This window comes from Solea senegalensis, linkage group LG16 (genome assembly GCF_019176455.1).
Source record: "Solea senegalensis isolate Sse05_10M linkage group LG16, IFAPA_SoseM_1, whole genome shotgun sequence".
In the NCBI taxonomy this organism is placed as follows: domain Eukaryota; kingdom Metazoa; phylum Chordata; class Actinopteri; order Pleuronectiformes; family Soleidae; genus Solea; species Solea senegalensis.
Genome location: NC_058036.1, coordinates 5,813,445 through 5,840,916, shown reverse-complemented (window position 1 = coordinate 5,840,916; position 27,472 = coordinate 5,813,445). Strand labels below are relative to the sequence as shown.

General features: G+C 41.7%; 4 protein-coding genes and 1 long non-coding RNA gene across 9 annotated transcripts; 2 read left to right on the top strand and 3 right to left on the bottom strand.

Annotated features, from left to right (window-relative positions):
- Nucleotides 1-419: 419 nt before the first annotated feature.
- Nucleotides 420-6,227, bottom strand: LOC122782676. The gene is made up of 3 exons (XR_006361946.1): nucleotides 5,868-6,227; nucleotides 5,566-5,715; nucleotides 420-471 (listed from the first exon to the last, which is right to left on the bottom strand). It is a non-coding gene; the product is annotated as an uncharacterized LOC122782676 (long non-coding RNA).
- Nucleotides 1,251-4,775, top strand: tmed8 (transmembrane p24 trafficking protein 8). The gene is made up of 6 exons (XM_044047111.1): nucleotides 1,251-1,394; nucleotides 1,730-1,879; nucleotides 2,017-2,113; nucleotides 2,227-2,320; nucleotides 2,861-3,154; nucleotides 3,491-4,775. Exons 2-6 carry the CDS (start codon nucleotides 1,767-1,769, stop codon nucleotides 3,706-3,708), a joined length of 816 nt encoding a protein of 271 aa, XP_043903046.1. The 5' UTR covers nucleotides 1,251-1,394; nucleotides 1,730-1,766; the 3' UTR covers nucleotides 3,709-4,775.
- Nucleotides 5,709-19,046, top strand: zgc:163014 (uncharacterized protein LOC100038766 homolog). The gene is made up of 14 exons (XM_044047105.1): nucleotides 5,709-5,797; nucleotides 5,876-6,049; nucleotides 7,074-7,179; nucleotides 7,797-7,913; nucleotides 7,988-8,101; nucleotides 8,731-8,896; nucleotides 8,994-9,122; nucleotides 9,806-9,993; nucleotides 10,082-10,278; nucleotides 10,364-10,455; nucleotides 10,536-10,590; nucleotides 10,792-10,889; nucleotides 11,177-11,402; nucleotides 18,647-19,046. The coding sequence occupies exons 1-14, from the start codon at nucleotides 5,736-5,738 to the stop codon at nucleotides 18,648-18,650; spliced, it is 1,728 nt and encodes a 575-aa protein (XP_043903040.1). The 5' UTR covers nucleotides 5,709-5,735; the 3' UTR covers nucleotides 18,651-19,046.
- On the bottom strand, nucleotides 11,910-15,053 carry LOC122782674 (maleylacetoacetate isomerase-like). Of its 3 annotated transcripts, none has more exons than XM_044047113.1 (9): nucleotides 14,763-15,053; nucleotides 14,366-14,417; nucleotides 14,204-14,271; nucleotides 13,910-13,990; nucleotides 13,682-13,807; nucleotides 12,472-12,547; nucleotides 12,332-12,384; nucleotides 12,195-12,244; nucleotides 11,910-12,093 (listed from the first exon to the last, which is right to left on the bottom strand). In XM_044047113.1, the coding sequence occupies exons 1-9, from the start codon at nucleotides 14,790-14,792 to the stop codon at nucleotides 11,967-11,969; spliced, it is 663 nt and encodes a 220-aa protein (XP_043903048.1). In that variant the 5' UTR covers nucleotides 14,793-15,053; the 3' UTR covers nucleotides 11,910-11,966. The 3 variants fall into 3 exon arrangements, with proteins under 3 accessions (XP_043903048.1, XP_043903050.1, XP_043903049.1); XM_044047115.1 differs by lacking the exon at nucleotides 14,763-15,053 and adding an exon at nucleotides 14,650-14,754; XM_044047114.1 differs by lacking the exon at nucleotides 14,763-15,053 and adding an exon at nucleotides 14,526-14,643.
- A 55-nt stretch (nucleotides 19,047-19,101) lies between the features above and the next one.
- On the bottom strand, nucleotides 19,102-25,903 carry LOC122782675 (maleylacetoacetate isomerase-like). 3 transcript variants are annotated; one of them, XM_044047118.1, is made up of 9 exons: nucleotides 25,861-25,903; nucleotides 21,878-21,929; nucleotides 21,717-21,784; nucleotides 21,410-21,490; nucleotides 21,182-21,307; nucleotides 20,055-20,130; nucleotides 19,516-19,568; nucleotides 19,377-19,426; nucleotides 19,102-19,286 (listed from the first exon to the last, which is right to left on the bottom strand). In XM_044047118.1, the coding sequence occupies exons 4-9, from the start codon at nucleotides 21,458-21,460 to the stop codon at nucleotides 19,160-19,162; spliced, it is 483 nt and encodes a 160-aa protein (XP_043903053.1). In that variant the 5' UTR covers nucleotides 21,461-21,490; nucleotides 21,717-21,784; nucleotides 21,878-21,929; nucleotides 25,861-25,903; the 3' UTR covers nucleotides 19,102-19,159. The 3 variants fall into 3 exon arrangements, with proteins under 3 accessions (XP_043903053.1, XP_043903051.1, XP_043903052.1); XM_044047116.1 differs by lacking the exon at nucleotides 25,861-25,903 and adding an exon at nucleotides 22,276-22,385; XM_044047117.1 differs by lacking the exon at nucleotides 25,861-25,903 and adding an exon at nucleotides 22,038-22,266.
- Between the last annotated feature and the right edge of the window lie 1,569 nt (nucleotides 25,904-27,472).

Genomic DNA, 27,472 nt, shown 5'->3' with positions numbered 1-27,472 from the left:
CATAAAACAATTTATACATCAGATGTAATTCCCATGGAAAGTTTCTAATTAAAAATGTTTCCAAAATGTAATTGTTGCAGCACTAATCAGAAAATAACTAACACAAGACAAGCATAAGTAGATATTGAGGCTTTTCATGGGTTTATCATGATTTAAAAAAAAAAAAAACAATTACTTTATGGGCTTCATAAATAGGTAGTTGCAAATAACAAATCTTAATTAATCCGTCAAGAAAAAAGACATATGTATTTATACCCATTTGTAATTGTTTTATATATAGATTTCACAAGTCAAAATGTACTTTTACACTATTTACACATTTCATTGAACATTCTATTCATTACACATTTTTTATTAAACATTCTATTTAACTCATAGATTTCATACATTTTCACATGTATATTATGTGTGTGACTTGCCATATTCTGCACATTCAAAATGTGTCCATCTGTGACAAAAATCACACTGCACCTGGAGGGGAAAAATACACAATGCAATTTAAAAATGTGAATCTGATTACACCTATGACCTAAGTATTTCCACTAAAAGAAGGGAAACACATTTATTCAGCACTAACAATTACCTAACATGTGTTAGGAAAATAATTAATACTCACCGCTGTAGGTAGATAAAATGTCCACTAAAAAAAACACTGACAGAGACAATGGGCTGCTTTTGACCTCAGGTCACATACTAGTGGTGCCTTTTAATTTTTCACAGTAGGTGTCCCTTTCAGTTTTTGCCCCTGACGCTCCAAATGTCTGTGCACACCACTGGTAACAGTTATAGTTGTAATATTTGAGCTGTTTTGTATATATTTGTTTTTATTCTAGTTTTACTTTTTATTTAGAGTTTGTTTTCTATTTCGACTTGATTATATTTTTATTTTCGCACACACTTTTGTATATATTTCAGTTCATTAACAATAAAACCTTTAATTCTGTCATGTTTGCCTATTCATTTATCTAAGACTGCAAGTAAATCTACTAATGGGCACAGTTCAAAATAATATTAGTTATATATAATGAATGTAACGTTATGGGGAATGTTAGAATAACTTTCCATATCAACAAGCTGATGTTTATATATCTGATGTGTGGATGCGTCTGTCATTTATCTGAAAATAGATAGACGTAACTGTTTAAAGGGGATTATAAAACATGGTCCCCTCAGCTGTCCCTAATTTCCGCCTCAGATTCGCTGGTTTTCGTCAACACTCGAGCAAAGAAGGAAGTCTGAAAAAAAAAAAAATCAGTGTTGTTTTTTCCTGTGTAGCATCAGCAGCAGCAGTAGCGGCGTGGAGACACCAGCTACATGACTGCAGGGATATGGAATCGTCTTTCCCGATGACCCGAGCTGGACTGGTGAAGTGAAACTGTCATCGTAGTTTCTTGGTAAGACGTCGCTGCTGCTTCACTTTTTACAGCTTGCTAGGTTGCTAAATGTGAACTAACAAGTAGCTAGCTAGCTAGCCAAAAAGCTAAAACGTCAAACGTTGCCAAGATGTGGAGCTTGTTAATAAACACACACACATACACTCAGTTGTCCTTTATACGACTTTGGCTACTGATTCACGAGCCTGTGGCGAACGTGGACCACGAGTGTCAAGTTACAGTTTGTTTAGTGTCCGTGGCTCGCGTTAGCACTGTAGGCTAGTTTCTGTCATCTCTCTCCCTCCCTGTGGTTTTTAAGGGGGCGGGGCTTCATCTTCTCTTTTTTTTTTCTCCAGCCACGCAGGCTGAGGTGTTTGCCTTGTCCTTAGAGCAATGGAGAGATTAGAGGCTGCATCAGAGCTTCAGTCACGGCTGTCATCCCTCTCCTTCTCGTCTTTCCCAGGAATAGCGTCTGAACAGTGCGACGACAGCAGACCGCTGGACAGGTAACCTGTTGCTGCAGAAAGTCTTTCTTATGAATGTGCTCATAATATGTGAAGCTAGGTCTGCTTATGGCATGCTAATGTCGTCACCAGTTAAATGTTGTGGTTTCCTCTCTGCTGCTATGCTATCACCACTCCAGGCTCCAGAACACAGATCTTTCAGAGAGCTTTGCTCAGGTGGAAGAGCGGCCGAGCATGGATGACATTGGGCAGGATCCAGAGAAGGGTTCAGACAAGGTAGCTAATGTTTAAGTATGTTGGATAACCTGTCTCTCACTGGCAATAAACAGGGGAGGAGTGTTTAATATTATTTTTCTGTAATAATGAACCTTGCATGTGTGCATTTTGAGGGTAATGAGGAGGCCCCTGCTGAGCTGGCCCCTGGGGGAGGAGGTGAGGAGAACAACAGTGCTGGGAGCTGTCAACTCTCCGCTGAGATGAAATGTGAGGACCTGCTGAGTGTGTCATCATGACTGCTGCTTTGCTTTATCTAGGATTTTTAACTCAGAGGCTTCAGAAATCAGTAATTAATGTATACAGTGTAACAGAAACTCTAAAACGATTAACCTTCTGTTTTAAAGGGGCTAAATGTAAGTGTGAGTGAGGCATCCTGGGCCCCAGCTAAAACAGTGACAGGGGAGAATACAGTATTTTACATATTTTACAGAAAGATGCTTAAGTAACTAAAGCAACACTCTAATCTTTTCTCACCGTCAGACACTTCCCTGTTTGGCCAACCGGGCTGAGCTTGATAAAACTTTATTTTACTTTTACACTGACGTTTACACTGACTTGACTCCAATCCATATACATCAGTTTACAGGCAATTGTAGGTGCAGAAGAGATTGTGGAATGTCTCATTAAAAAAAGATTAATTATGAATAATCTTGCATATCTAATCTAATCTAAGCATTATCAAAAAGGGCCAGATTAGCTGTTATGTTCTTTGTCAACGTATTCTTTTTGGTTTTCTACCCATGGCAGCCCAGACGCCACCCCTAAATCCGCCGACAACATGGACATCTGCTGCACTGAAGGAGCTGAAGGCAAAGCTTAGACCAGAGAAGGACAGCGTGGTGACCGTTTACCGAGGCGACATCATGACAGTCCACGTTCCCACTGTCCCGGAGGCCAAAAAAGTGTGCTGGGAGTTTGCGACAGACGGCTACGACATTGGCTTTGGCATCTATTTTGACTGGACTCCTGTCACAAACCGGTCTATCACAGTGCACATCAGTGAGTCAAGTGATGACGAAGATGAAGAGGAGGAATTGGAAGGTCAGTTGGGGTTTGCAATGTGGAATTCGATGCAGCTTGTGCAGTAGAGTACATGGTTTGGTAGAGTACGGTAAGGTTTGGAATGATAAAGCCCCGAGTCAGACTTGCGCTTTGACCGTTCTGTACGCTTTTACTCTGGTACACCATGGGAAGGGACCGGTTGGGGCTGGTTATTTTGGTACTATTCCTAATGGGAAATGCAAAAGAAAACCAAAAAACACATATCGTACTGTACCAAACCGAACCTCGGTGGAAACACAGCTTAATTGTGTCGTTATCTGTTCCTGCAACTGTTATCTCCGGCCGCGTGTTGACTTTGTATGATTTCTGTTTTAGGGCCTGTTGGTAACGGAGATGTTGAGAAGGGCTCCAAAGCTCAAGCCAACTCCAACCTGGCTGAAATCTTGCCTGTTTATCGCCAGGACAGTCACACGTCTGTCTTCGGGGGCAGCCATGACTTCCCCGGGGATGGAACTTACTTGCTGAAGTTCGACAACTCTTACTCACTATGGCGAAATAAAACGCTTTACTACAGGGTTTATTACAGTGCCTGAGATGCCCCGCGTCTATTGTCAAAGAATATTGCTCTTAACAATTAAATATTTTTGATTCCTTATTTGGGGGATAAATGAAGTAATAATATAAAAAAAAAGTAAAATATTGGTAATATCTATTTTTATCACTATCAGCTTGTGTTGCCATTTGTTGAAATTCTATATATTGTCAGATAGTTTTGAATGCAACATTTGTCCCAATCATCTTGCTGATAAATGTTTTGAAAAAGCCTTGCACAGTTGCCATGTATGTACTGTACTACTTGGTCAAGTGCCCGTCATAAAAGACATAGTGTTTTTAGCTGTAACATTTCTCTGGTAGCAGTGATCAGGGATTCACCTGCACAGAATACACTGTATCTCTCCAGGCCAGGTCCCTAATGAGCAGCATTCTAAAGAAATGGAGGTTTTCAGTTGTCCTGCGTAAAGGCTTACATTTCCTGTGATTGTTCTCTTGCTTTGTCATCCTGCTTTTGTAGTGTGCATTTATTGTATGCGTTAAATGTGACCATGCAGAAAACGACTAATAAATACAAACTGTGCACAGACACGACTGCGGCACGTCGATAAAGCATATACATTAGGATCTTCCGAGGCAAGTGGTGATAGTTTGTTTTTTTCAAAGTGTGCTCTTTATGACACAAATGAAGCCATCCCTTATCACATAAAGCTGATTATATAATAAAGAATCAATATTTACATTTGCTTCCCTCCCGCTTTAGTTTGCTGTTTTGTAGGAAGGGAGCAGTTGTAATATTTAAATGTATTTTGTGCACATCTGTTTGTGAAAGTCGTGTTTGTTTATGAATACCCTCCAGTGCTTCAGGCAGACTTTGGATCTGATTGTGTTTAAAAGCTTTGTTTTTTGTTTTTTTTTTAAATTAGCTTTTACCATGTTCACTCACGCACATGTTTCCAAAGATATCATACACTGGGGCTGCTAACGTAGCACACAATGTAAAGCGACCTGTTTAAAGCCTCCTCTGTTTGCTGTACTGTATCTTCACTGTACGTTATGATATTTGTTCCTGAAATTTATATTCAACAATAAACAGAAGATTGTCTTAGTTCTCTTTGTGGTTAATTTGACAAAAGTGTTGACCCTTATTAAAGAAGCTGAAGGTTTAACAGTGCTGGGTGTGTGTGTGCAGTAGCTTATTTCACACCGTCTCAATGCAGATCCAGGATTAGAAAGTGCTTCAAGATGGTCCCTTGTGTTTACATTAAAGAGTGGCGTTAGGGAATTGATGTAATTGTTACAGGCGTGCTGATGAAACCGGGTTTATTTTCAGCTCTCCCCAAAGGCCAGTCGATGTCCACAGTGACGAGTGCCAGTCTTCATCTTTGCTGGGTTTCTTAAATGTCCAAAGCTTTAAACTAAACTTTGAAACTTAAAATGTTATTGTTATTTATTTGGCAAATAAAAAAACTGAATTAACTTTTTATACCCAGATTTGAGCCAGATCACTGGGCTTCTTCTCTGAGAATAGAAAAGCATAACATTCAACCACTAAAACTTAAACTTTCTGTCCTGGAATGCAAGTAAATTGCTATAATTTGACATATTAAGAAATAATAATGTGCTTGAATCAGAATTAAGTGGGAAAAAGTCAAGAATTCTGAGAAAACAGTCTGAATTCTAAGGAAAGAAGTCAAGGATGCTAATGAAAAAATGTATATATTTATTTATATATATTTTACTTGTGGCCCTAATACCCAGGGAACTTTCTCTAAATGTTAGTTTTGAAAGTTGTGTGGGCAGGGTTAGTAAGATGTTGCAAGATATTTATGAAACAAGTACGAATCCGTAGAAGAAACAGATTAGAATTGCACTCACTGCTGAATCAGCGGGTTTACCTCATCCGCTGCACACAGGTGTGTATTTTGCACGTCGGCTTCTCTTCTCAGCCAATCAGAGGAGACGTCTCATCAGAAGCGTAGGTGTCTACGATAGACGAGGTTCCATTGTCGGCGGGTTTCTGTCGAATTATAGGAGTCAACCGGACCCTGAAACAGCAAACACGAAAATGGGGAAAATGAGTTTCTATGTGCTGTGGTCCCTTCGTGATGCTCCCCGCCAGTTCATCAGGTGCGTTTGTCTCTGAAAAACCATCAAATAGACGTTTTAATTTAAAAAGAGGGGGAAAAATGACATATACTTTGACAGCAAATCCAACCGACGGTGCTTCCAGGTGCACATGCCGCTGCCTCTGCCCAAGCAGCTGGTCATCTTTGGGCTTGGAGAGTGGAGAGGCGGCGACACGAGCACCGTCGCAGTGGAGGTTGTCGTCAGTGCAGAGGTCGAGGCCCAGAGAATTGGGACTCTTTCTTCTCAGGCAAGGTATGTGAAGGCAAAGCAGCAGCAGCTCAACAACTAACAAACAGACGAGAGAAAGCACTCAAGACGAGCCCAAACCTCACAGTCTCACAGTGTCAATATACATTCCACCCTTTTTTCTACACATTTGTTTTACAAAAAAACACATTAAACTTGCCACTAAAATCCCATCCTGAATAAAGCACCTTAAAGGGATTCTTGAGTAAAATTACTTAAGTAATATTATTTAAGAAAAAGTCTTAAAGTATATGACATTTACTGTATTTGATTTCAAAAGCAATTTTCTGATATAAAATGTATATAAAGGAATACTTCACCGATTAGCATTTAGCTTTGTATTACTAGAATAGTAATACAAATACATTTCTCAACCTCAGTTGAGAAATATCTTCATTCTTTTCTTTGTTAGTGTCCACCAGTGACACTTTGTCCTGTTAGCGTAACTGTTAGCAAAGATGGCGGACACTGTTTACGAGTGGGTCTAAAAAGTGCGGAATTAGCGTTGCCGTTCAAGCTTCGGACTAAGTGTCACTTAATTTCTCGACTGAGGAGGTTGTGAAGCACATTTTTCTAAAACAATAAAAATACTAATTCTAGTAATACAAATCTCAGTGCTAATCGTTGAAGTATTCCTAGTTTTTTCCCATAAGTTTTACAAGTAAGTTAGTCTTGATCAAGACTAGAAAAGCTCTATATAAATACAGACCATTACCAGCTCTTCTTCTTCTTGTTTTATTTGGTAGTAACGAGTAACAAAGATAGTTAGAGGAAATGTAATGGAGTAAAATAGTTTCTAGGAATACAAATAACAAAGTAAAGTACAGATATGGGAATTTTGTACTTACTTACAGCAACAAAGTATTTGTTCTTTGTTATGTTACAGCACTGCTAAAATCTAACAATTCCTTCCATAATCCACAGAAAATATCAAAATCTGTCTTTTTATCTTATGTTTAACAAAAGCACTCCTTGGCAAACGTAAAAGAAACTTACATTTATAATGTGAGACCCCTGTCTTTAATTTCAGGTGTCTGACTTGGGAGGGAGACTGGAACACAAACATCGCCTCAGTGGCAGCAGAGAGAAGCAGGAAAGGAGTGTACGGCAAGATTGTGCTCACAGTGTGTGGAGAGGTATGAGGTCTCCTTCATCCTGGTGTTAAATACTCAGTGTCTCATGTTACTGAGTAAAAAGCCTGCACATTATTGGGGAAAGTATGCTATATATATATATTTCATTATTAAGACAAGTTTTTCTGATTTTTCAGCTTCTTGCTGTGTGTATGAGTGAATTCTACTGCTGTTGTTCAGCAGTTTGATACAAACATATCATGCAGAGAAAATGCATAAAAACCTGAAATAAATCTTTTTCTGTGTCCGGGAAAGCAGATTTAAGATAATTTGAGGAGAGAAATGAGTCATTTAGAATTCAAAAGTGTGGTTTGTGTGTTAAGATTCAAGTACATCCTTGCATACTTGGGTATTGAGAAACAGCCAAACCCTCAGTCAGGTCCAATAGTAGTGCCCAGTAGAGTCTGTTTCTAGACAAATAACAAGAACAAACAGAGGCAGAAATATAATTATTATAATAACAAAATTAGGCGCTCCAGTATGTGGTGTTAATGAAAAATGAAATGCATTATTTCCTTCTATGTAGTGCAGCCCTTTCACTGACCTTCATACTCATTTAGATTGTTCATAGTTGAGTTTATTACACGTGTTGCGCTGCTCCGCACTGTTTTGTTCCACAGGACATGACGAGTGTCTTCAGCAGCACTCCTCTAGTTCAAAGGAAATGTCTGTTCCCGGAACAGCACGACGCGACCAACCTCTGCAGCACGTTAATCCAAAATACTGAAAATGAGACGGTAAGACAGAGGAGGCTTGATATTGTACGGGGCATTTTTCTGTGTTGTCGTCACTGTTTTTCCCTGCCTCGTAGATCACTCCCAACTCCTCGCAGTTGAGTGACAGTGTTTCCTTTGCTGAGATCCAAGTGAACAAAATTGACACCAGTTCTTCTGCTGTGGGAAATAAACCCAGTGCTTGGCCCACGGTAAGACTCTGCATTTTGAAGTACAAGTGCTCAGCAGTTCTCTGCTGCATTTTCTCAGGAGGCGGGAGTTGTTTTTTGGGGAGGTTGCCAAATAAAGTTGCAGAACTTCCATCCATCCATCTTCTACCGCTTTATCCTCCACATGAGGGTCGCGGGGGGGGAGCTGTACCAATCTCAGCTGACAGAGGTGGGCGATAGGTGGGGTCACAACAGTCCATCACAGGGTCACATAGAGACAAACAACCATCCACACCTATGGTCAATTTAGAGTGTCCAGTTCACCTAATCCCCATATTGCATGTTTTTGGACTGTTGGGGGAAACCCGGAGAAACCGGAGAAAACCCACTCACACGGGGAGAACATGCAAACTCAATGCAGAAAGGCCCTTGTTCTGACCGGGTCTCAAACCCGGGTCTTCTTGCTGCAAAGAGTGCTAACCACTACCAGCCTTGAACAATTAAAGAATCACAACTCAACAAAAGATGCTGAGATGTAAAAACATGGTGGTCCAAAACCAAAAAAAGAGATAAATATCATTAGCTGTTAGAAACCTCACATGATGCATAAATGTTCTTTTTAAATAGGGTTCCCGTATGAAAGTTTTTTTGATTGTATCTCGTAAAAAAAGGACAAAACACCCAGGCGGACGGTCATCAGTAAGAGAGGTCATCTGACGTGGAGCTCTGAGGACATGGACAGTCTCACCGAGGACATCGACCTGGCTTCGACCCCCAAGAAAAAAAGGCTGTGCAGGATGAACAGCGAGGAGGGAATGAAGAGTGACAGCAGAGAAGGTCAAGAGGGAACAACACCAAGATACACTTTCTTTCTTTCCGATCACACATCTGAATGCACAAAATGAGTTTTAATATTCTAGTTTGATGACTTTAGTTGCAGCGTGTCCATCGAAGCGCTGGAGCCACACGATGTGTCTGAGTGACCCCAACACTGCTCTGCTCATCGGCGGAGAGACAGCCGATCAAAGCTACTGCAAGGATTCTCTGTGGAAGCTGGAACTAGGTCAGTGGTAATATCATTGTTTTCCCTGTTGATGTAACATTATTTGTGGGCGGGGACAAAAATAATTTATCCGTCAATGAAGCAGCTGAAAAAATAGGGTTTTTTTGAGGAGTAAAATTGATGTATCAAACTTTTCGTGGGTGCTCGTGTTTTCGGTCATACTCACGCCCCGTCGCCTTCGTCTGTGTCGACATAAAATGAATCACTTCCTGTGTGCTGGGTCGTAATGTCACCGGGTGACACGGGATGGAATTACTGTCATAGTGAGAAACACACAGTCACACACTGCAGTTTTAAGTTAAAGGAATACTTTACTTTTTTACACCGATTAGCATTTAGCTTTGTTTTACTAGAGTATTAATACAATTGTGCTTCCCAGCCTTAGTTTCCCCTGAGTTGAGAAATATCTTCAATTCTTTTTTTTCTTTTTTCTTTTTTGATACGTACCAAGACGGCAGACACTGTTTACATTCTGGGAATGAGGTCCCGCCCTCCTACGAGTGGGTCTAAAAGGGCGGAGTTAGCGTTGCAGTTTCAAGCCTCATCTGTCACTGGTTGGCACGTGACAAAAAAAAGAATGAAGATATTTCTCGACTCAGGGGAAACCTTTTAAAAAAAAATACTACTGCTAATGAGTCAGAAGGTCAAATATTTTACCTCAAGTGTATGTCCACTCTTCCCAGACGGCGATTTCTGGTTCCCCATGAACTCCTCTACCTCTGAACCTGGACCCCTGTGTGCCCGAGGACACTCCGCGTCCTACGACCCAAACTCCAAGTCGCTGTTTGTCTACGGCGGTCTGAGGGAAGGTCAGCGCTACAGCGAGATCTACATCCTCAGTACTCTGACCTGGAAGTGGAAGCTTGTCAATGTAGGTTTGGTTGCAAGTCTTTAGATTTTGATTGTTGGCCAGAGATTCTTAATGTAATTCCCCCTTTTTCCCCCCACCACCCTGTTAGGCAAAAGGGAGCATACCAACTTTGGCATATCACTCTGCGGTGTTTTACAAGAAAGAGCTCTTTGTCTTCGGTGGTGTCCAGCCAGGACATTCATCAGGGGATAAATCCTGCAGCAACGCTCTGTACATCTTTAACCCAGAGTTTGAACTCTGGTACAAACCCATTGTGGAGGGAGACAGACCTCTGCCTCGGTTTGGGTCAGTGTCCTTTTTAAATAAAATACAGCTACACAAAATGTAGACTATATGTCATTTCTTCAAGAATAAACTTTATATTTAACAGGCATTCGGCCACACTGCTCTCGCAAAGGCTGATAATATTTGGCGGCCGGAAGACGGCGACCTACCTTAATGATCTCCATGTTTTAGATTTGGGTAAGTTGCAGGTTTGTTGACTCGTGCATGAGCTCATGTTTGCATGTATTTTACATTGCTCATGGCCTCACTTTGTGCAGGATTTATGGAGTACACAGCTGTGAAGTGTGGGAACATGCCTCCGCTGCCTCGAGGGTGAGTACAGTGTTAATTGACCTTCGAGAAATGTCACTCATATGCCCATCTGGTCGAGATATTTTTACATCTTGAGTTTGAATTTAATTGGTTTGAACACTAGACATCACCTCCCCTGCTCTTATAACAACAAGAATAAAAAAAGTTTGGCTTTAAAAGAATAATGGCACAGGTTAAGCCCTCTTGCGTTTACATGGACAGGTTTCATGCAGCGCTGCCAGTTTCAGACAACAGGATTTTAGTGAGTGGAGGCTGCAGTGCGATTGGAGCCCTGCAGGATGTGCACATCTTCAACACAGGTGAGTACTGATCCTTAGACCCTAATGTCATATCTGCCTGTAGGCCGACCAAAATAACATACTTAGTAGGAGAGAACTATACCTTGCCCAACGCTCAATCACCACTCCAAACTACTGTTTTGTAGTTGAATTTGCAGAGAAAACAAACAAATCAGTAAACAGTGAAGTATAAATGTACAAATACATGCAAATAAAACAGCAACAGTATAAGCGATCCATTTAAGTTGTAACTCATTAAGGTGTCGAGCTGCGTCCACGTGTCACACACCCACCTCTTGCCTCCTCAGACACCAGCACGTGGAGCTCAGTGGCGTCTCCCGCACTTTGCTCCAAACCCCGTGCGGGACACAGCATGATAAGTCTGGGCTGCTCCATCCCGACTGACGGCGAGAAGCGTGAGCGGGGCGAAAGTGTCAAAGTCCACTGCGCGCTGCTGGTGTTCGGCGGGTCGGACTGCTCCGGCACCTTCTACAATGACACAGTCAGGTGCACAGTGGAGGTTCCCGTTGGAAAGTGACGCGACGATGCTGTGACGCGACGATGCTGTGATTTAGGACTTCGAAAATGTATCTTAAGTTGTTTCACTGTGTGTCTTTATTTATATATTTAAAATGACTTTTCTGTTGCTTAATTCATCTCTTATGTCTCTTTCACCTTCCTTTTTTTTCGGCTTCTCCCTCACAGCGGGGTCGTCTACCTGATTCATAACTATTCATATTCCCAGCATAGGGCTCATACTCTGAGTGACAGACACTTTGCCTAACAAATCTCCTCATCTGCATGTTCTACACATTACTTCATGCTGTGAACTAGCAGCTGCTAAAATGCGTTTTATTAATGCCGTGCATTTCTGTCTAATGCAGCTCTTCCTATGAAATCCCTTTTCCTCACTTATGAGTGCATATAACAGTGTTAATGGATTAGTAATTGCTTTATAAAATGTTAATAAATCTATATTAACCTCACATTTTTGCTCCTTTTTAACATTTAACATTTTAAAGCAACAACACTAAAATGGGGTTATTTTTCAAAGTAGTTTTATTAAAGAATATATATAGTGGCTGCTGAGCTGCTGTTTTATGCACGCAGATCTGGAGGCGTGTCTGGTTGACAGGATGGGTGGCTCAATTTGAAAGCCTCAATTTCAGTTAAGGTTTGATTTAACCTTTTGATAGTTGGATACTGCTCAACATCCACCTTGAACCTGTGGGGGATTTAAAAAATGCATATTTATTAAAATAAATAAATATTACATAATTGGTAATATAAAACTTCCTTTTTTTGTTCAGGGTGACGATACTGTACCTCTCTGCATTGTAGACTTGTGGGACCAAGCAGATGTCAGCCATGGATATCTTAAAAAGTATCACATCATCAAATGTTAAGTGCCGGCTTTTTTTGTGCCACATTGTTGAGCTTTAATATGTTGACGAGTCTCTCACCTCGTCGCCTACACAGTATTTTCCAGCTGTTTGCTTTAGAATGGCCTCCAGAGCTGGAAAAAAAGCAAAATGATCACACAAATAGTATTTTTGAAAAACGGAAGAGCTTAATGTTACTGTGAAGACAAACTTCCACCAACCTTGGAATCCGCGATCGATAAAGTGCTGAGCCCACTGCACCTTCTCTGCTCCGATTTTCTGGATGACGTACAGGTTCTGAAATATTCCAGAATCAAAAGGTTAGAAGTTGATCTATATTGTGCTCATTATGTCTGTATTATTTAATTTCCTGACTTGGAGAACTTTGATAAAATCTACGCTTGCTGAAGTCTACAAGCGGGGTGGAGTGGCTCAGTGGTTAAGACCGGTACCCTATGTGCGAAAAAACATCATGGTCGCAGTGGTCGCAAGTTCGATTCCACCCCTCGCTGATTGTACTCAATTCCATTGTAAGTCGCTTTGGATAAAAGCGTCTGCTAAGTGACATGTAATGTACAATATCTAAATATGTCTTTAGAGGTTTTAATACAGTTCAGTCTCATCTGCAGATATTGAAACTGGTTTTAAGCACTTGACAAAACCAAATTCATTGCATTTTCACATGAATTACCAGAATCTGCCCAAAGCAAACAGAGTTAAGTCTCTAGTTATAAGTACCTGGGCGTTCTGCTTGATTAAGAACTTTCTATTTTTTAACTTTCTAAGCTCGGGTTCTATCACCGTAACAAATCCTGCTTCTCCCTCACAGCTATGGTGATGTTCTGTATATGAATGCCTCAACCAAATCACTGTACTTATGCTCTCTGCTACAAAGGACACTGAACTGAAAATATCTGAACTAATCTCCTGCAAATCTTTTTTGTTCCATCCTAAACGTTAGACAGCGAGAGTCCATTGAACAGTGCCTGTGTTTTTATTATGATGTGTTGCTGACCTGAGATCTCGATCTCAATGGGACTTTATTTGGTTAAATAAAGTTTAAATAAATAAAGATCGGCATTTTTAGCTCATGGGAACTTAAGGGTATGCTGGTCTACTTCTGCCCTTTTTTGGTAAAGTCACAAGATACCGCATTTGAACTAAGTGAGGGGGGCAGCAGAAGATGAACAGCTCTTGTGTGCTGTGATGTAAAAATGCAGATTTTCTTTATGGACTTTGGAGTGGGGGGTGAGCATTTTACAAACTTCAGTTTCCAGCCAAAGATGGCGGTCTAATGGCGAGAAGACGCCAACATATCAAGACATTGTAAACTTAAGCAGATGTAAATTTCTTTTTTTTAGGTGAGCTTTTTGTTAAATCTGATTTCTAAGTTAACAGAAAGAGGAGAGACAGAATTTCACCACCACTCACCTGCAGTGGTTGTATCCCAGAGGCAATGAGGTCACTTATCATCCGGACCTGGGCACGTTTCTTCGGGTCAGCTGGCAGTAGCAGTGGTCCCGGCCTGGTTTCATCAATGTACTGGATCACTGCCAGCTGTGAGAACACACACACACACACACACACAGCATCTCATTATACTACACTCACTTAAAACAGTGTTAAGGATGAAACTGGCAAAGAGCCGGGGGGACTCACCGACTGAGAGAGGGTGATGCCATCGATTTCCAATGCAGGCACTTGTTGCATGGGGTTTAACGCTTTGTACTGCTGCGTATGCTTGAGCACACAGAGATAATTTTGTGAGACTAAAGTTGATATTCTGTTACTAACTTCAATGTGCATATATCTAAAGCAACAGATAATGACGTTTGCCAGGTCTGTGGTTTTCTTGTGGCATGTGACAGTATATTTTGAATTCTGATATAAGGCTAATTTTGACACACAGACCTGGCAACCCTGCAGTTGATGTAAATGTTGACATTGTCATACCTGCAGACCGCCATCTTTGATTAGATTGACTGGAGCCTGGTCGTATTCAATTCCTTTGAGCGCAAAAGCTGGTGCACAAATGTAATGATCATGTTGTTAAAAAAAAATGGAGATTGATTTTAATACAAGGTTAGTGGACAAATGCTTTAAGGCAGGACTTACCGATGCGAACCCTCCAGGAGCAGGAGCTTCTGAAGTATCCATGAAGAATAGGCTGAGGAGAAGAAGAGCCACATGAAGTCTTTTAAATATGAGTCCATTAAAAACACACATCACTCCTTCACTTGGACACAGTTAACTCTCAGTGTGTCTACTGGTTCACCTTGGTTTGGGTTGCCATGTCTTTTTTTGTCTGTTTGCCTTTACTTTACACACAGTTCAGAGTTTTTCTACATCCTCCTTATCCTGCAGCAGCCAATAGGAACTGCTCCTGAACCCCCACCTACCTACTTTTTGGTCCATGACTCAGCAACTTTTTGGAGTTTCATATGGTTCCTATTAGCGACCTGCTACACACACACACACTGAGTAAATACCTGTACAAGCGTTATTACGGTACCTTAGAGAGGCAGCCTAAGGACAAGTGCATTGTTCTGACTTTTATTTTGTAGCATTAGCTGTCGTCGTTTGACTTTAACATTTCATTTTCCTCTCTTCTACAGTAAGTTAACAGTATTTGAGTCGCGGTCGCATGATTTCCTGTTAGTAAAGTGACTTTAAAATGCTCTCAGCCTATGGTTGGCCGACTTTCCCGAGTTGGGGCGGGATTACGCCATATGTTGATGTTTGATTGGGTAAAGGACGAGCTTGCGACTACGAAGCCAATCACTGGCCTCGAATTGGCTCAGAGCCCGCCCCTAGAAGGCGTGTCTCCGTGAGGGATGAACCTGGAGCTGGACGTTTTCTTTCTCCTCATCAAATCAGTGTGCTGCATTAAAACAACAATATTATGACATAAAAGAGTAAAAAAAAAAAAACTATTACTCAGCAGTTAGTTATACTAATAGCTCAGGGTTTTATTCACAACCTTTTTCCCATTTTTTTAAGTAAGATGAGATAAGATACTTACTGATTTCAATTAGGAGAATTTAAATTGACAGCAACATGTGGGGTACAGTAGCTGCAGAAAATAATATTTTGTGTTAGATAATACACAATATTTTGTATCTATATATACAAAATATATTAGACTGAAGTTAGTAGGTTAAGGTTAGGGTCAGGGTCAGGATCGGGGTTTAGGATTAGGCCAGTAGGGTTGAGGCTATTATTATCATTGTCATTATCTTTTATTATCATTACTGTTATTATTATTATTATTATTATTGTTGTTGTTATTTATAAGCACAAGAAATGACAAGAGGGTACAGTCAAACATGGCTAGTGAGCTTTTTTTTTTAATGTATTTTATTTATTGAGTCTTTTAGTTATTATTCTGCACTGCACTTTGGTCCACTGTGGTTGTTTTGTAGTGAGTGATTGAGTCTCACACTTATTGCACATGTCCAGCAGGTGGCAGCCTTGTCCAACAGATTGTTGCTGTATCGTTTGAACCTGTCAGGGAGAATCTGTAGAAACAGAAAGTGCAGCTGCTGGAAAACACTGTTTGAAAGCCGAATTAGAGTTCAAGCGTCTTTCGGCTCAGTGCTCCGGTCTCTTCTGTCACAACCTTCCCGGGTCATTTGTTTCCAATTCCCTCTTATTATGTTCTTGCGTGTGACTAACCATTTGGTGTAATGTGGAGATCACACTGCCAAAGGTTAACCACTTCTCCATCGGGGAGGGAGCCAAGAAGCATGGTGTGGTGATGCATGATGCCAGCAGGGATAACACTCTGAACCAGCTTGTGGGAGCAGTGTTTCGGAGCAGCGGGATCGGCACTGTGTGGCTCTAATGTGTCCTGGTAGCTGGGTGCTGGAGCAGATGGTTCTTCACATGGATGTAGGTATCACACCTCATCACCCCACCCGCCCTCCTACCTCCTGTCTATACCCTGAGCTCTCATGGCCTTTGGTTTAGTCATCTTCAGGGCCACCCAGGCCGCCCTAACCACACCTCTCACCTTTTGCCTTGTCGTAACTTCACACTGGAGTCAGCTGTGAGCGAGAGAGGGCTTGTTGAGTCAGCCATGCTGCAAATTTGTGGTCAGATCTGCGGCCCAGACCTAAATAGCAATAGTAAATAGTGGTTGGGAGCTGTACCAATCTCAGCTGACATAGGTGGGGTCACAACCTGGCCAGGTCGCCAGTCCATCACAGGGCCACATAGAGACAAACAACCATCCACACCTATGGTCAATTTAGAGTGTCCAGTTCACCTAATCCCCATATTGCATGTTTTTGGACTGTTGGGGGAAACCGGAGAAAACCCACTCACACGGGGAGAACATGCAAACTCCATGCAGAAAGGCCCTTGTTCTGACCGGGTCTTCTTGCTGCAAAGAGTGCTAACCACTACCAGCCTTGAACAATTAAAGATGGTCCAAAACCAAAGAAGAAATAAATATCATTAGGTGTTAGAAACCTCACATGATGCATGAATGTTCTTTTTAAATAGGGTTCCCGTATGAAAGTTTTTTTGATTGTATCTCGTAAAAAAAGGACAAAACACCCAGGCGGACGGTCATCAGTAAGAGAGGTCATCTGACGTGGAGCTCTGAGGACATGGACAGTCTCACCGAGGACATTGACCTGGCTTCGACCCCCAAGAAAAAAAAGGCTGTGCAGGATGAAAAGCGAGGAGGGAATGAAGATTGACAGCAGAGAAGGTCAAGAGGGAACAACACCAAGATACGCTTTCTTTCTTTCAGATCACGCATCTGAATGCACGATGTGTTTGAGTGACCCCAACACTGCTCTGCTCATCGGCGGAGAGACAGCCGATCAAAGCTACGGCAAGGATTCTCTGTGGAAGCTGGAACTAGGTCAGTGGTAATATCATTGTTTTCCCTGTTGATGTAACATTATTTGTGGGCGGGGACAAAAAGAATTTATCCGCCAATGAAGCAGCTGAAAAAATAGGGTTTTTTTGAGGAGTAAAATTGATGTATCAAACTTTTCGTGGGTGCTCGTGTTTTCGGTCATACTCACGCCCCGTCGCATTCGTCTGTGTCGACATAAAATGAATCACTTCCTGTGTGCTGGGTCGTAGTGTCACCGGGTGACACGGGATGGAATTACTGCCATAGTGAGAAAAACAGAGTCACACACTGCAGTTTTAAGTTAAAGGAATACTTCACTGATTAGCATTTAGCTTTGTATTACTAGAATAGTAATACAATTGTGCTTCCCAACCTTAGTTTCCCCTGAGTTGAGAAATATCTTCAATTCTTTGTGCCAAGATGGCAGACACTGTTTACATTCTGGGAATGAGGTCCCACCCCCCTTCGAGTGGGTCTAAAAAGGGCGGAGTTAGCGTTGCAGTTTCAAGCCTCGGACCAAGTGTCACTGGTGGGCACGTGACAAAAAAAAGAATGAAGATATTTCTCGACTCAGGGGAAACTGAGGTTGGGAAACACAATTTCTTTTAAAAATACTACTGCTAATGAGTCAGAAGGTCAAATATTTTACCTCAAGTGTATGTCCACTCTTCCCAGACGGCGATTTCTGGTTCCCCATGAACTCCTCCACCTCTGAGCTGCCTCGAGGGTGAGTACAGTGTTAATTGACCTTCGAGAAATGTCACTCATGTGCCCGTCTGGTTGAGATATTTTTACATCTTGAGTTTGAATTTAATTGGTTTGAACACTAGACATCACCTCCCCTGCTCTTATAACAACAAGAATAAAAAAAAGTTTGGCTTTAAAAGAATAATGGCACAGGTTAAGCCCTCTTGCGTTTCATGCAGCGCTGCCAGTTTCAGACAACAGGATTTTAGTGAGTGGAGGCTGCAGTGCGATTGGAGCCCTGCAGGATGTGCACATCTTCAACACAGGTGAGTACTGATCCTTAGACCCTAATGTCATATCTGCCTGTAGGCCGACCAAAATAACATACTTAGTAGGAGAGAACTATACCTTGCCCAACACTCAATCACCACTCCAAACTACTGTTTTGTAGTTGAATTTGCAGAGAAAACAAACAAATCAGTAAACAGTGAAGTATAAATGTACAAATACATGTAAATAAAACAGCAACAGTATAAGCGATCCATTTAAGTTGTAACTCATTAAGGTGTCAAGCTGCGTCCACGTGTCACACACCCACCTCTTGCCTCCTCAGACACCAGCACGTGGAGCTCAGTGGCGTCTCCCGCACTTTGCTCCAAACCCCGTGCGGGACACAGCATGATAAGTCTGGGCTGCTCCATCCCGACTGACGGCGAGAAGCGTGAGCGGGGCGAAAGTGTCAAAGTCCACTGCGCGCTGCTGGTGTTCGGCGGGTCGGACTGCTCCGGCACCTTCTACAATGACACAGTCAGGTGCACAGTGGAGGTTCCCGTTGGAAAGTGACGCGACGATGCTGTGATTTAGGACTTTGAAAATGTATCTTGAGTTGTTTCACTGTGTGTCTTTATTTATATATTTAAAATGACTTTTCTGTTGCTTAGTTCATCTCTTATGTCTCTTTCACCGTCTACCTGATTCATAACTATTCATATTCCCAGCATAGGGCTCATACTCTGAGTGACAGACACTTTGCCTAACAAATCTCCTCATCTGCATGTTCTACACATTACTTCATGCTGTGAACTAGCAGCTGCTAAAATGCGTTTTATGAATGCCGTGCATTTCTGTCTAATGCAGCTCTTCCTATGAAATCCCTTTTCCTCACTTATGAGTGCATATAACAGTGTTAATGTATTAGTAATTGCTTTATAAAATGTTAATAAATCTGTATTAACCTCACATTTTAGCGCCTTTTTAACATTTAACATTTTAAAGCAACAACACTAAAATGGGGTTATTTTTCAAAGTAGTTTATTAAAGAATATATATATAGTGGCTGCTGAGCTGCTGTTTTATGCACGCAGATCTGGAGGCGTGTCTGGTTGACAGGATGGGTGGCTCAATTTGAAAGCCTCAATTTCAGTTAAGGTTTGATTTAACCTTTTGATAGTTGGATACTGCTCAACATCCACCTTGAACCTGTGGGGGGATTAAAAAAAAATGCATATTTAAAGAGCATAATTGGTAATATAAAACTTCCCTTTTTTGTTCAGGGTGACGATACTGTACCTCTCTGCATTGTAGACTTGTGGGACCAAGCAGATGTCAGCCATGGATATCTTAAAAAGTATTAAACATCATCAAATGTTAAGTGCCGGCTTTTTTTGTGCCACATTGTTGAGCTTTAATATGTTGACGAGTCTCTCACCTCGTCGCCTACACAGTATTTTCCAGCTGTTTGCTTTAGAATGGCCTCCAGAGCTGGAAAAAAAGCAAAATGATCACACAAATAGTCAGTCAGTCATCATCTACCGCTTTATCCTCCACCAGAGGGTCGCGGGGGGTGCTGTGCCAATCTCAGCTACATCGGGCGATAGGCGGGGTACACCCTGGACAGTTCGCCAGTCCATCGCAGGGCCACACACAGCTAGAGACAAACAACCATTCACTCTCACACTCACTCACTCCTATGGTCAATTTAGAGTGTCCAATTTACCTAATCCCCACATTGCATGTTTTTGGACTGTGGGAGGAAGCCGGAGAACCCGGAGAGAACCCACACACACACACACGGGGAGAACATGCAAACTCCATGCAGAAAGGCCCTTGTTCCAACCGGGGTTCGAACCCGGTCTTCTCGCTGCAAGGCGAGAGTGCTAACCACTACACCACCGTGTGTACCCACACAAATAGTATTTTTGAAAAACGAAAGAGCTTAATGTACTGTGAAGACAAACTTCCACCAACCTTGGAATCCGCGATCGATAAAGTGCTGAGCCCACTGCACCTTCTCTGCTCCGATTTTCTGGATGACGTACAGGCTCTGAAATATTCCAGAATCAAAAGTTTAGAAGTTGATCTATATTGTGCACATTACGTCTGTATTATTTAATTTCCTGACTTGGACAACTTTGATAAAATCCACGCTTGCTGAAGTCTACAATATCTAAATATGTCTTTAGAGGTTTTAATACAGTTCAGTCTCATCTGCAGATATTGAAACTGGTTTTAAGCACTTGACAAAACCAAATTCATTGCACTTTCACATGAATTACCAAAAAATAACATCTGCCCAAAGCAAACGGAGATAAGTCTCTAGTTATAAGTACCTGGGCGTTCTGCTTGATTAAGAACTTTCTATTTTTTTAACTTTCTAAGCTCGGGTTCTATCACCGTAACAAATCCTGCCTCTCCCTCACAGCTATGGTGATGTTCTGTATATGAATGCCTCAACCAAATCACTGTACTTATGCTCTCTGCTACAAAGGACAAATAGCCAGTATGCACTACGTTCTTGGGGTATTCATCACTTGATTGTTCCCAGAGTTCGGACTTTACAAACTGAACTGAAAATATCTGAACTAATCTCCTGCAAATCTTTTTTGTTCCATCCTAAACGTTAGACAGCGAGAGTCCATTGAACAGTGCCTGTGTTTTTATTATGATGTGTTGCTGACCTGAGATCTCGATCTCAATGGGACTTTATTTGGTTAAATAAAGTTTAAATAAATAAAGATCGGCATTTTTAGCTCATGGGAACTTAAGGGTATGCTGGTCTACTTCTGCCCTTTTTTGGTAAAGTCACAAGATACCGCATTTGAACTAAGTGAGGGGGGCAGCAGAAGATGAACAGCTCTTGTGTGCTGTGATGTAAAAATGCAGATTTTCTTTATGGACTTTGGAGTGGGGGGTGAGCATTTTACAAACTTCAGTTTCCAGCCAAAGATGGCGGTCTACTGGCGAGAAGACGCCAACATATCAAGACATTGTAAACTTAAGCAGATGTAGATTTTTTTTTTTTTAGGTGAGCTTTTTGTTAAATCTGATTTCTAAGTTAACAGAAAGAGGAGGGACAGAATTTCACCACCACTCACCTGCAGTGGTTGTATCCCAGAGGCAATGAGGTCACTTATCATCCGGACCTGGGCACGTTTCTTCGGGTCAGCTGGCAGTAGCAGTGGTCCCGGCCTGGTTTCATCAATGTACTGGATCACTGCCAGCTGTGAGAACACACACACACGCACACACAGCATTTAATTATACTATACTCACTTAAAACACAGTGTTAAGGATGAAACTGGCAAAGAGCCGGGGGGACTCACCGACTGACAGAGGGTGATGCCATCAATTTCCAATGCAGGCACTTGTTGCATGGGGTTTAACGCTTTGTACTGCTGCGTACGCTTGAGTACACAGAGATAATTTTGTGAGACTAAAGTTGATATTCTGTTTGAATAGGTTTTTTTACTAACTTCAATGTGCATATATCTAAAGCAACAGATAATGACGTTTGCCAGGTCTGTGGTTTTCTTGTGGCATGTGACAGTATATTTTGAATTCTGATATAAGGCTAATTTTGACACAGACCTGGCAACCCTGCAGTTGATGTAAATGTTGACATTGTCATACCTGCAGACCGCCATCTTTGATTAGATTGACTGGAGCCTGGTCGTATTCAATTCCTTTGAGCGCAAAAGCTGGTGCACAAATGTAATGATCATGTTGTTAAAAAAAATGGAGATTGATTTTAATACAAGGTTAGTGGACAAATGCTTTAAGGCAGGACTTACCGATGCGAACCCTCCAGGAGCAGGAGCTTCTGAAGTATCCATGAAGAATAGGCTGAGGAGAAGAAGAGCCACATGAAGTCTTTTAAATATGAGTCCATTAAAAACACACATCACTCCTTCACTTGGACACAGTTAACTCTCAGTGTGTCTACTGGTTCACCTTGGTTTGGGTTGCCATGTCTTTTATTGTATTGTTTGCCTCTAGTTTACACACAGTTCAGAGTTTTTCTACATCCTCCTTATCCTGCAGCAGCCAATAGGAACTGCTCCTGAACCCCCACCTACCTACTTTTTGGTCCATGACTCAACAACTTTTTGGAGTTTCATATGGTTCCTATTAGCGACCTGCTACACACACACACACTGAGTAAATACCTGTACAAGCGTTATTACGGTACCTTAGAGAGGCAGCCTAAGGACAAGTGCATTAGCTGTCGTCGTTTGACTTAAACATTTCATTTTCCTCTCTTCTACAGTAAGTTAACAGTATTTGAGTCGCGGTCGCATGATTTCCTGTTAGTGAAGTGACTTTAAAATGCTCTCAGCCTATGGTTGGCCGACTTTCCCGAGTTGGGGCGGGATTACGCCATATGTTGATGTTTGATTGGGTAAAGGACGAGCTTGCGACTACGAAGCCAATCACTGGCCTCGAATTGGCTCAGAGCCCGCCCCTAGAAGGCGTGTCTCCGTGAGGGATGAACCTGGAGCTGGACGTTTTCTTTCTCCTCATCAAATCAGTGTGCTGCATTAAAACATCAATATTATGACATAAAAGAGAGAAAAAAAAACAACTATTACTCAGCAGTTAGTTATACTAATAGCTCAGGGTTTTATTCACAACCTTTTTACCATTTTTTTAAGTAAGATGAGATAAGATACTTACTGATTTCAATTAGGAGAATTTAAATTGACAGCAACATGTGGGGTACAGTAGCTGCAGAGAATAATATTTTGTGTTATATAATACACAATATTTTGTATATATACAGTATATTAAGTGTAATATTAATACACTTTGAGGTGAGTAGGGTTGAGGCTATTATTATCATTGTCATTATTTTTTTATTATTGTGTTGTTATTATTATTATTATCAGTGTTATTATTATTATTATTGTTGGTGTTATTTATAAGCACTAGAAATGACAAGAGGGTCCAGTCAAACATGGCTAGTGAGCTATTTTTTTTTATGTATCTTATTTATTGAGTCTTTTAGTTATTATTCTGCACTGCACTTTGGTCCACTGTGGTTGTTTTGTAGTGAGTGATTGAGTCTCACACTTATTGCACATGTCCAGCAGGTGGCAGCCTTGTCCAACAGATTGTTGCTGTATGTTTGAACCTGTCGGAGAGAATCTGTAGAAACAGAAAGTGCAGCTGCTGGAAAACACTGTTTGAAAGCTGAATTAAAGTTCAAGCGTCTTTCAGCTCAGTGCTCCGGTCTCTTCTGTCACAACCTTCCCGGGTCATTTGTTTCCAATTCCCTCTTATTATGTTCTTGCGTGTGACTAACCATTTGGTGTAATGTGGAGATCACACTGCCAAAGGTTAACCACTTCTCCATCGGGGAGGGAGCCAAGAAGCATGGTGTGGTGATGCATGATGCCAGCAGGGATAACACTCTGAACCAGCTTGTGGGAGCAGTGTTCCGGGGCAGCGGGATCGGCGCAGTGTGGCTCTAATGTGTCCTGGTAGCTGGGTGCTGGAGCAGGTGGTTCTTCACATGGATGTAGGTATCACACCTCATCACCCCACCCGCCCTCCTACCTCCTGTCTATACCCTGAGCTCTCATGGCCTTTGGTTTAGTCATCTTCAGGGCCACCCAGGCCGCCCTAACCACACCTCTCGCCTTTTGCCTTGTCGTAACTTCACAGTGGAGTCAGCTGTGAGCGAGAGAGGGCTTGTTGAGTCAGCCATGCTGCAAATTTGTGGTCAGATCTGCGGCCCAGACCTAAATAGCACTGAATCCTTTGAGAAAGGAAACTGTCATACGGCGCACAAAAAAAAAGAGAGGATGATTCTCTATGTTTGCAGAAGATATGCATTTGTGCAGTACACAGGAAACCCCAAAGTATCCATCTTAAAGGGAGTGCCTCAGGGTGCCTCTCGTCCTGGCTTTTGTGTGTTTGTGGGCGAAAGAAGCATTTGAATGTCTGGGCCCTGGATGAGCTCACATCATGCAACTGCCATAGTATGTAACCGTATAGCTGGTTGTTTTGGGGGCCCTGCGAGGAGACCAGCCCTGTGCGGGTGTCACGAACACAGTCTGCGGTCTGATCCCGGGTGGTGTGGACGGGAGCGTCAAGGTCAACCGTGACAAGGACCCACCATCTTTAGAATCACTCACTCAGCTTGTTCCGCTTTATCCTCCACAGGTACACCCTGGACAGTTCACCAGTCCATCACAGGGCCACACATGTAGAGACAAACAGAGTCCTGACTCCTGACAGAGTCCAGGAAACTGGACCACATCACACCGGTCCTAATTACGCCGGCTTCCCGTGAGTCAAAGCATAGATTTCAAAATGTTTGGTCTACAAAGCACTGAACGGTCCTGGACCAAACTACATCCTAGACGTATGAGTTCCCTATGAAGCGTCCAGAGCTCTACGATCATCAGAACCAAACAAAGTGAAGCAGCATTCAGTTACTCTGATCCTCACCTGAGGAACTTCCTGAACACCTGAGGTGAGTGCATTTAAATAAAAAACCTGAAAAATTTGGCAAATCACACTTTTATCTCATGATTTCAATGACTATTTTTCTTTTAATGTTGATTTTACCAAGTTCACGTGATTCTCACTTTCAATAGCAGCGTTTAGATCCCGTTTCGCCTGCCGACATTCCCGCGCAGCACACAGAGAGTGATTTGTTTTATGTCTAGACAGACAAAGCGACGGCGACTCTGTGCGAGCAGAAGCGAGACAACAGCAAACAGGTCGGAGTTTGACTGAAAACACAACAAAGTGGCCACAAAAACTTCCAGAAGTTTATTTTCTGCTCAAAAAAACAACAAAAAAAACCAGTCATTCACAGTCCGTTTGACAGGATAAATGCTTCTCGCTCCCTGGCCCTGAAGTTCTCTGCTGCTTACAGAGAAATGCTCCTTCAGTCAGGTCTGATAGCAGACACAGGAGTTAGTCACAAGTCTCAACCGAGCAAGTCGGGTTAGGGTTAGGCAAGTAAATATTTTAAAAGATTTTGAACTTTTGAACATTTTGATTCAAATTTGAAGTCTGGAAGTTCAAATTTTAGTCAAAAGTCGCAAAGAAATGTTAATATTTTCCTTGCAATTCATCATTACCTTTAGTTAAAACTTAGACCAAGCTATATTAGATAATATTAATCACTTCGGTCAACCTGAGAACTGCGAACTGAGAACAGTATTTAAGTCCAATAATTGCAGTTCCTTGTGTTTCAACTAACTTTTGAAAAAGCCACTATCCTACGTTTATTACACACATTTTATCTATAACAGAGAATAAGAACAGCCAAAAATATTATTAGATTATATAACATAATTCCAAAACGATTTGAAATCTGCTATACCACATATTGAAATCAATTTTTCTTAAATTAAAATGCAGCTGATTATTATTATTTTATCTTAATATTTTTGGAACATCAGCCTCGCTCTCCTGTTAATTCCCTCGGTGGGTTGCCAGGTTTGTACACAAGCCCGCCAAATCAGGGGCCCAAAACCTCCCCCTTGTTTGGTTGTTTTTAAATGTGCTCTGGACATAAAGTTGACTTGACTTCACGTGTCTTTGCTGCTGTGACAGTAATTCTCCCCATTGTGGGCCCCTGATAAAGGACTTTTCAGCTGAAGGACGCGGCATACAAATAATATTCATGAAGACGAAACGGAGCAGGATAATAACATAGTTTAATCACAAAAATAAAACCCTATAGAAGTCCTGCACTACAGCTTTAAGCGCCGTGTACATAAGGAAGTCAATAAAAAGGAAAAATAAACATGTTCACCTGTCAGCCTGACATGAAATCTTCAGGTTGTTTTTGAGGCGGACACTCTGGATGATTTGGTCACGGGAACCCCGATGGTAACGGCGCAGCTATCTCATAAATACACTCTTGAGGTTGATGTGGACTCGGTGACTGCGCGTGCTTGTCTGTTCGGAAAGAAAGGAGACATTCACATCCCTCCGTCATGTCAGTACAGCATGTCAAATGCATTACATTTCTATTTGAAAACCTTAATACAAATCATTTTCCATGTCAAGTATAGACTTGTTTGCCCCTCCACCTAAAATACACACTTTCGGGAACCCCCTTCCCTCCAAGTCCACAAATATCTACAGCAAATAGATGTTTGTTGAATGAAAACAGGGGGACATGGAAACACTTTTTCCTGGTAGTATCCAATCAGGGGACATCTTAAATTAAACTCAGCAGGGATTCCGAGGGTCTTGTTTGACACCGTGGCAAAAAGACGTCCAACTTCTCTTTCCTGTTTGTTTGCCTGAGGAGCCCTGGTGAAGCTCTGTGTTTGCTGTTCACATGTCGGGGAATGCAGTGCAGGCCATGTGCCGCGCTCGCCTCCAAACCTCGACGCACCAAAACATCTCCTTTTTCCATCTTTGCCAAAATGCCCCCAGAGTGTCCAAAGTCATTCCCTCTGTTTGAAAGACTCCAAACCAACCGTGGCGTGCCTCTATCGCCTTCATAACAAAGTGTTTTATTTAGGCTCTCGTTCCTTTGCATAAGAGCATGTTATGCTTTCAGAGCGGCAGGAATGAGCCGCAGGTTTAGCCGTGTTTAGTGCACTCATGTAAGCTTGTTTTTTTAAACGGCATCTCTCATCAGCCGCATCTTACTCATGCTGGCAATTTGGGAGCTTTGGGGAAACTGCTTTACAAAGGTTACACTTATGGAAATGAGGGCAACACTCTTTGTTATCTACAGTGCGGAGTCACCACTTCTATCCTTCCCTTTTCCACTCTCAAGGTTCTTCTTTAGAGGATCTCCCAGGTATATAGAAAACAAGAGAGTATTTATTAACAAACGCTGTTTTTTTTTAAACACTTTTAAATAGACCTTTTTTCCCCTCGTCCCAGAGCATCCCGTTCTCCACACATTAGCTAAGTTGATCACACAGAAAGTCAGAAAGGCAACACTGGGGCAAGCCAACTGTCGTAAAACACAAAGAACAAACAAACAACAATGCTGCAGACGCCATCCAAGTTCAGCCTGGGAAACCAGAACACCTAACTCTGTAACCGTTCCACACTTTATATCTATAATATGCAGATGATACCACCTTATATTGCTCGGGGGGGCATATAAACTAGCTGTCACAAACAAAAGAGAGCGAGTGTTACATAAAATAAAGATATGGCTTGATAAGTAATAATCTGAACATAGATTAAATTTTAAAAAACAAGTATAAATAATGTGTAACAATGTCACAATAGAGAGGAAATAATCACTGACCATAAACTTAAGTAATTGCAATATTAGATACTGTACATACACAAGACATACGTTAAATAAAAACAGTCTATTTATTATATATTTTTCTCTCCCAATGCCTAACTAACACATAACCAATTTTTATTTTGCAAAAAAAGGGCTATTA